This window comes from Sparus aurata, chromosome 13, assembly GCF_900880675.1.
Source record: "Sparus aurata chromosome 13, fSpaAur1.1, whole genome shotgun sequence".
In the NCBI taxonomy this organism is placed as follows: Eukaryota; Metazoa; Chordata; class Actinopteri; order Spariformes; family Sparidae; genus Sparus; species Sparus aurata.
Window position 1 is genome coordinate 11,233,145 of NC_044199.1, and position 8,870 is coordinate 11,242,014.

Below are 8,870 nucleotides of genomic sequence, written 5' to 3' on the forward strand. Positions count from 1 at the left end.
TCAGAGCACCGCAAAAACACACCACTGTTCCCATCCTCCCTGCTCTGTGTCTCGGTGTGTTCCTCCCTCTGTCTGTTCGCTTTACCTTTTCTAACTCAGGAGGAGGAGCCACTGGCTGCATTTACATACTGTATGTTTCCACTACCAAGGAAACCAGCTGAGCCTCTCCTGTGCAAACACTCCCAAACACACACACACACACACACTTTCACACTCACCAAACAGGAAAGCTATACCTGTGTGGCATGAGTCGGCAGGGAACTGTCAGGTAAGACAGACTTTATTTTTGTTCCTTTGATCAGGACAAACACAGTTTTTTTTCAGGTAGCTCTCATAATGGAATGAGGTGATGTTATAGTTAAGTTGGAGTTTATATTACTGAGAGTTTTGATTATTTTGAATTGGATGGCCGCATGGTTTCATGTTAGCGAGAGGCAACAGGTGAGCTGGCAGACGGTGACGTCAGACTTAACCACAAATATCACAGGAGACTGAGGAGACTGAGAGACCGAGCTTGAAAATAGATGTTATTGACTTCACATAGTATTGTTTAAAAGTGGCTGTCTAGCCTTGAAGCGGATGTTTCACAGACATGTCTCTTGTCCTAAAAATATCTCAAATACAGACATGTACTTGAATGAGTAAGGAAAGGATTAGGTAATCCATTTATAACATACTGGGTTGGATCTTCAGTTTTTTCAGTGTGTAGACAGAATTCATTGAAAAAAAGAAAGTTAAAATACAGGGAAATACACACTGAATTTGAGAAAATGACTTAACACTAGTGGACTGATCTGTTTGTGCAGCAAGATAATTTTACCTGACAGGAAATCTGGTGAAAGGTGTTAAGTAAGAGGGAAATGCTGTGTTTAAGGTCAAATAACTTGATATCAGGCTTGTAACAGATACACTGAAAGAAATGAACACCATGAAACAAGGAAATCAGAAATTTTAGTGGAAATTATTTACCTGAAAGAGGGTTATTTAGTGAGAAAGAAAGATTTGTGACTTTATGCTATCTAACATAGCTTGTTTTATCCATAAATTACTTAAATGCAAGATTTACTGACTAGAGGAGGTGTCAAATACACATTCATGTAAGATTTAGGAATATAGCATGAATTAAAGAGTATACATTATGCTTCTAGTAATGTGTTGCAGAGACACTGTATCCACTGAAGTTAGTATGCTAACCAGCTAGCCCCAGCCAGCCCTGCTATGAGCTCACACTCCAGACCGCTAGCTGCACTGCTAACTGAACTAAATAGCTAATGGCAGCTACGGTTAGCAGGAGTTAGCGGTTACTCTGGTGATATACTGCCCCCTATTTGCTTTGAGTGTGATTTGACAGGTGGCCAATTCCTAAAAACAACTTAATTGATTTCATATTCCGACATCTCTTTACATGTTGACAGGCACAGAGCTTTTATATGATCCCGCAGGGACTGAAAATAATGTTTGGCAGCAGAGTCCTTTAAGCTTTATTTTGGACAAAACTAAGTTTATATAAGACAAGCCTGGTGGGTGATTTGTTTCTAAAATATTTGCCCAGATGATTACTTTAGAGACTGTTCCTGGCACATTTGACACTTTGTTGCATTTATAGGAAAGATCAGAGCACAATGCCTTTGGAATTTAGGGAGGGGGTGCAGAACAAAGATAACAGTGGAGCTGGTATTTCGGTCAGAGTAACAAAAGGGACCAGTCAGACAAAAGACCTCCTTAAAGGCCATGTGAGATTATATTACTAGTAAACAACCAGTCTGACGTTCATTCAAGTCATTGTACATGTGCTGACGTTCACGGTTATAGTTAACAGGTCTGTTTTCAGTGGTTTTCTGTGTTATTGAAGGTCTTTTCTTGCCCACAGGGTTAACTGTGAAGAAGAGAAGACTTGGGTGGAGTAAACGTTTGGCAGAGACGCATCCTGGATTACAAACCACTCCAAACCGGATCATAAAGACACAGAAAAGGGTTCTGGATTTGACAAAAGTTCACAGCTGTGCCACCTGTGTGAGTGCGGATTGCTAATACAAGGACCTGCGATGAGGCTTTCCAACTGACTCCTACAAGTCGGTCAACAATGTTCACCCCCAGGAAAAACAGTCTTCCTTCCCCGAGCCTTGAGGACTCCTTCTTCCCTCTCTCCTCATCCTCCTCAGTCTCTCTCTCATTTGCCCTGCCCTCATCTGCATCCTCTCCCGGCAGCAGTGACAGTGGAGGCGGGATAGAGACGGATCTGATCTTAGCTGCAGAGCTGGGACAGGCTTTACTGGAGAAGAATGAGGAGCTGGCAGCCTCTCTGGAGCAGAGCGAGAGGGAGGTGGAGGTGAGGATAAAGATGCTGTAAACTGGGTTTTTAGCAACGTTCAAAGGCCTGCTTAAAAATGCAGTGAGCTGGATACATAAGGAGTAGCAAAACCTTTTATTCATCCACCAAGAACAATGCAATACAATTTGAGTTAATCCAGGCTGCAGGGCAATCATTGTTAAGGTGGAAACAGTTCTGTGTCCATGAGCAAGATTCTATTTATTCTACTTTAGATACCTCCAATACAGTTACATACAGTTCTCCCATTAAAAAAATATGGCTGATTTTTTCCTCAAGATCAATGCATTATTCCCTAAGAAATTTTGGAAAATGTTGAAAAATGCCCTACCTCACAACGTTTCCTGAATCCATCCATGTATTTGGATCCGCGCAAAAAACTTAATTGGGGTCCATTCTGGGGCGAGACTCATTTTCCATCCAAATTTCATGGAAATCCGTTGGATAATTTTCGTGTGATACTGGTGACAAACCAACCAACCAACAAACAAATGAACACAGGTGAAATAATAACCTCCTTTGCGGAGGAGTTTGGAAAAATTTAAATGTATTTAGACATTATTCTCATGATTATAAGTAGTACAAAGTGGTAGCAGTAGGCCTACTTTTGAACAGTGCAAGTTTTCTGGTATTTTTCCTGCAATTTGTGTAAAGAAAAAGTTCACCCAAAAAAAGGAATTTAGTCATGATCTACTCACCCCAGTGCTGATTCAAGTTTTGTAAACATTTCTGAAGTTTCACAGCTTTGCAGTCAAGTCCCCATCCACAAATTGAACATAATTTAAGCCTTTTTTTAAAAAGTTGATATATTTCATGTAGCTGCCAGGCTCAAAATGCTAGCATGCACACCATCTGATATGTAAATAACATCTATTCAAATCAATTTGGTATTTCGGGACTTCCGAAGACTTGGATTAAGCCAGGCGAACTGTATAGAGCCATTTTCCCCAGCTGCTTGTTTAGGAGAGGGCTGCAAAAATATGTGGGGACTAACTTCACCTGACTTCTGAATAATGACTGAATCATTGTAGGGTGAACTTTTCTTTTAAATATGTTTTTCACACTGCAGATATGAATCGCAGGATAAACACTTTTCACTAAAGACTATTTTAGCATGAAATAGTGGGAAAAAGATTGTAAATATAAATATTACAGATGTTTGACGCTATTTAGCTGCTTCAGTTTCAGGGTCCTGGTATTTTGCTTCATAGCTCACTGTCACATTGCCATGAGTTACGAGGACACGTGAATAGAACAGAGCTATATTTACTAATAATAGAATTACTTTATTGATCCCTTTGTAATAGTAATAATAATTTAATATAATAATAATTTAATGTCCAACCTGCACTTTTCCTATTCAGACAAGTCAAAATGTCTGCTGTGGAAAAGGGCCATGTTCTGACACATTTCACTTTCAACTTAATGTTGCGTTCAATGTCTCAGACTTTGCAGCAGGAGAAGCATGTTCTTCAGAGGAAGCTGGACATGAATGAACTGGCGTCTGGGCAGAGGGAGGCAGAGCTGGCTGCAGATCTAGCTGCCTTAAGGGCCGAGCTGGAGCGACATCACAGCCAGGGGCGGGACCGGCGAAGGGATGAGAGTGAACAGCTGACTCAGTTAGCCAATCATAACCAGCGGCTGGTGGAGCAGCTGGCAGAGGTTAGTGTGTGCTGCCATCAGACAGACAGTCAGAACCCTGCCTTTAAGAAAACATCACAATTATGTCATAATGCTGTTTGGACAAACAAAATCTTGGTATATATGTGCGTGCGTGTGTGGGTGTGGGAAGTGTCTGCATGTGTGTGTGTGGTATCACAGTTACACAAACAGGAAAAATGCAGACCAGCAGGTTGAGGGAGTCTCGGCCACCCTTGCTCACTCACCTGAACAATAGATACATTTCTCAACTTGTCCGTCTCTTCCTCCAGGCTGTTACACTGGAACACTCCTTGAGGACGGAGCTCCGCTCGCTCAGAGAAGAGATGGAGGAGTCGTCTTTTAGCCGAAACATCAACTTCACACAATTAGAGAGCATACAAGCAGAGGTACACTTTCCCAGGCACTTCAATAGTGACAGGTGCAGTTAGAAGTGTGACAGTCATGAGCCAATTATACTATCTTGAATGCTGCAGGATAGCACAGTAGGTCCCACACAAAAGGAGCATTAAGTAAGGAGAGCTGTGTGAACGATGAAACCAAGTCCTTTCAATGAATTATGCCTAATAATCAAATATTCAAATTGTGCCTTCCAAGTCCTGCCCTGTAGTTGTCTTAAAGCAGAAACAACTTCCCCCCTCCTGGATTTCCCAGTGGTATCACTGTTGCAAACACAGTGTCAGCCACATGGCAACCGCTATCAGCCTCTGCCACTGTCCAAAGCGAAAACAACAACCAAAAGAATCCCAAATTGACCTAGAAACCCTGATGTCGGTGCTATGAAAAGGCAGAGTGAAACAGTTGTATTAATAAGTGAGCAGGTTTTGTCACTTACTGATCCAGTAGAAGGAATGCCCTCTCAAGACCCAGCGGTAAGGGGGGACACATATCGGCGAGGGATCAGGCTTTGACACAACACTGGCACTTTTAAAACAATTCTAGCTCAGTATTATAAACCTGTAAAATGTTTGCAGACTTGTGGACAGCAGAATCCATATCTCCAAGCGAAATCTAGTTGAAATTAATGAGATTTATTCAAAAGCAACATTATGTAGAAATGGGCATTTTGTGTGATTTGACGCCCTCCACAGTTACTGAATGCAACGCCACTGTCCTAATTACCAATCCCAGGTCAGGTCAGATATGATATAATCTAGATGCCGACTACAAACAAAACTCTTAACATCATAATGTTGTTAGTTGAAAACTTGCATGTAACGCTGTGATCCTACCCGCCCACTGAAGTTACACAGTGCAGAAACAAGTATTCACCCTGTTACAAGACACTGTACCATCAAAAATGATTCTGAGACTGTTATTTAATTGTAAATAATGTCAATAATGTTGCTTTAAATGTTAGTTATAAACATAATCCAACAGTCAGAGTGCTCTGTTCATAATCGAATTGCAACGGTAATTGCAGTCACCACTTTCAGCATCTTGTGTTGATCTCCTTCCTGTACAGAACAGAGTTTTGCTGGGGCGCCTGTCGCACATGGAGGCACAGCTGAAAGCTTCCGAGGAGGACGGTGATAGACTCCGCACAGAGAGGGAGAGGCTGAGAGACAGACTGTCAGAACTGCAGGCGACACTGAAAGAGAAAGAAGCAGAGGTGAGGAGGAGCGACTGACAGATGGCGGGATCATCATGAGATCAATCGTCACAAACAAAAGTCACTAACACGACTAATTTTAAGCTCTTGATCTGTGTGTGTGCTTGTGTGATCCTGTCCCTCACTGCGTGTGTGTTTGTGTGTATACGTAGATAGAGCAGGAGCAGGGGCAGATGTTTGAGTTGCGAACGTTGAATCGCTCCCTACAGCAGAAAGCTCTGAACCTGGGAGAGGAGAGCTTTCTGGACAGTACACACACACAACCTCTGTCTCTGCTTAGTGAAATTCAGCAATCACAGGTACACACACACACACGCACGCACGCACGCACGCACGCACGCACACACACACACACACACACACACACACACACACACTCACTGAGGAACTGCACTGACAAGTTTTAACTACTAATTCTGACCCTGTACTGAGTGACGTTGTTCCTTGGATGGTGTGAGGCGGATGAAGACGGTCCTCCAAAAACACAAAATCCCACTAATAATTGTGGGATTGTTTCTCACCAGGCTAAGGAGGCTCTTCTAGCTCACTCGACAGTCCTGCAAGCAAGAGACGAAGAGATCCAAGCGCTGAAGGAGGAGGTCTGTTGCCCTGTATTCAACCACACACATAAATACAGGCAAAAAGGTGCGTGATTAGTGTAGCCTTTAGGAGGCAGGAAGGCGCCACAATGGCAGGCGCCATGTGACTGCAGCCAAAGCTAGGCTACATCCTCTACGCCGGTCATTCCCAAAGTGTGGGCTGTGGTGAAGGTAACTGCAGAGAGGTCACCTGGAATGGAATTTTTAAATTTAATGTTAAAATTTTGTTGCCATAAAATATTTAGGATGAAATATTTACATTTAAATAGTAACCAAAAGTGATGAAACAAGGTATTTAAAGTATTTTTCTTCATTTCTGTGACCCATTTTTGTCTGTTTCATACATATATGTATGCTGCCTACCAACCTTAATCTGCACCTATTCTGGGTAAATGACGGAATCAAAGTTGTGAATGAATGTTTTCAGAAGATTTTCCAATTTCAAAATGGGCTGCGTCATTCTTACATTTGGGAATGACTGCTCGACATCATTTGCCTCGCTGCTCTGTGTGTGAATGTAGCTAAGCCCTGCCCTCGGTCAAACACACAGCTGTTTAGACAGTGCGTCAATAAGAGACCAAGAGCAGAGGAAAGAAACAGAGACAGTGATGTAACTTGGTTACTACGTTTTGACTGAGAATCAGAAATACTTTATTGATTTCTAACTTGTGAATTTTCCCCATGGGGATCAATAAGGTATTGCTGATTCTGATATAGTCCATGTCCTGGTGCTGTTGTTGGCTGTTTGATGCCCAGATGTCATGAACACAACACAATTTAAAAAAATAGGAAAATAGAGACAAATTCTGCATAGTATACCTTTTGAAATAAAAAAAATGCATTTTGATAGATATATGTAAATGATGAAGGAGAAGGTATATATTACATTTAAAAATCTTTCACTAGTTTATTGATTTGGGTGAGACAAATTATTTTTCAGAGTAAGCATTTTAATGTAATTTCAAAGGGGGGATCTTTAAAATGTGTAGAGATTATGGAGATCTGACAAATTTGAAACAGGACGAATTAAAAGGTTATGAATGGTGACTTTCAAATTCACATAGATTTTCACATTGTAGCTGCAGTCTCAACGAGAGGAGCTGGAGTCTCTGAGGGAGGAAATCAAGCCATTCAGAAACAGTCCTGACATGCCAAGTTACAGGTAACACGACAATCGATATATGTGCTGACTCGAATTGAATTGATCTAATTCCATCTGAACCCGCAGTCATGTTTGTTTTGCTAATCAACCCATCAACGTCCAGTTCCTTAGAGAGCGAATTGGCCACCGTGCGCCAGGAGAAAGAAACACTAACTCAGCAGCTTCTCAACACCATCAAACACAAGGTGGCGCTGTCTCAAGAGCTGGAGGCCTGGCAGGTGAGTTTGTTCAGGGATGTAAAACTTGTGTCTTTTGGCAACCCATTTATTTAAGTAGTTCGGTGTACAAGCAGAATGTTCTGACCTGAACCTTCCCTCTTGTTGCAGGAGGACATGCGGTTGGTGATCAATCAACAGGTGCAGCAGAGGGAGGAGGACAGACAGAGGGAAAATCAACGAGAGAGAGAGAGCACAGGGCTCCAGAGAAGCAAATCTTTAAGAGTCAAGGGGGAAGGAGGGAAAGGCTTCTTCTCTTTTTTCAAAGAGAAGTGACAGACAGACAGACTATCAGCCTTTAACTTTGCCAATATGAGATTATGCTGCTAGAAAATGTACACTTTAACGAGATACAAGCAAGTGAAATGTTTACAGACCTCATATTTGAGTATATTTGTATATATAAGTTTGTACATATGTTTTTCATTTTAATTTTTAGTATTTTATATAAAAAAATTTTAAAGCCACCACTGAGTCTCTGTTCTGTGTTTTATAATGTCTTGGTTGTTTTTTTTTGTTTTGTTTTGTTTTAACAATAGTATCGTAAAGGAAAAGTTCACCCAAAGTTAAAGATTCAGTCAATTATACTTAACAGTTGCTAAGGAGAATCCCCAAAAGTGCCATGGCAGGTGGATCAATCGCTAGCTAGCTTACAGCTAAGGTCTGTATTCCACATTGGCTGTTTATGGCAAAAAACACTGAATAAACAAAAAAAAAAAAGGAAAACTGTTGTCACATTTTCGAGAATGACACACAGCAAAAGGGTTGCTGCACTTTCTGTCCGAACACACCTTAAGGCTCAACACAAAACAGACATATTACAGACCTGTTACCTGGTTAGCTGATGTATGAGCAACTACTACATCCATTAGACATGGAGCAATGTTAACATTTATTTGGAACCTTCATCTTTCTTTTTGTCTAACAATTTCTAAGAAAAAGCATATTACTAGAGTAACTGCTAACTGCTACGAACCATGGCTGCTGTTTGCTAGTTAGCTCAATTAGAAATGCAGATAGCAATCTGGGCATGTTGGTGTTCACAGTGCCAGCACAGGAGCTTTGGACTAGGACGGGCCAGGGCTAGCTGGTTAGCATGCTCCCATCAGTAGATACCTCAAAACTGATGTCAAAACTGCCATTTCTTCATAATTTTCTTTGATAATTTTAGATACATTTTTTTATGTTTTCAACTAAAATTCTTACATATTGCACTTTTAAGGAGGCTAAAATGCACCTTGGTACTTAGGGTAAGTTATAAGTCATTAAGCGTGACACATCTTATAATACAATG

The 8,870-nt window shown here is 41.2% G+C and overlaps 1 protein-coding gene across 2 annotated transcripts; it reads left to right on the top strand.

Annotated features, from left to right (window-relative positions):
- The first annotated feature begins 141 nt into the window (after window positions 1–141).
- bicdl2 (BICD family like cargo adaptor 2) lies at window positions 142–8,043 on the top strand. Of its 2 annotated transcripts, XM_030437555.1 has the most exons (10): window positions 142–268; window positions 1,871–2,329; window positions 3,776–3,991; window positions 4,261–4,377; window positions 5,454–5,600; window positions 5,753–5,899; window positions 6,125–6,199; window positions 7,279–7,361; window positions 7,465–7,579; window positions 7,688–8,043. In XM_030437555.1, the coding sequence occupies exons 2-10, from the start codon at window positions 2,084–2,086 to the stop codon at window positions 7,850–7,852; spliced, it is 1,311 nt and encodes a 436-aa protein (XP_030293415.1). In that variant the 5' UTR covers window positions 142–268; window positions 1,871–2,083; the 3' UTR covers window positions 7,853–8,043. The 2 variants fall into 2 exon arrangements, with proteins under 2 accessions (XP_030293415.1, XP_030293416.1); XM_030437556.1 differs by lacking the exon at window positions 5,753–5,899.
- The last annotated feature ends 827 nt before the right edge of the window (window positions 8,044–8,870 follow it).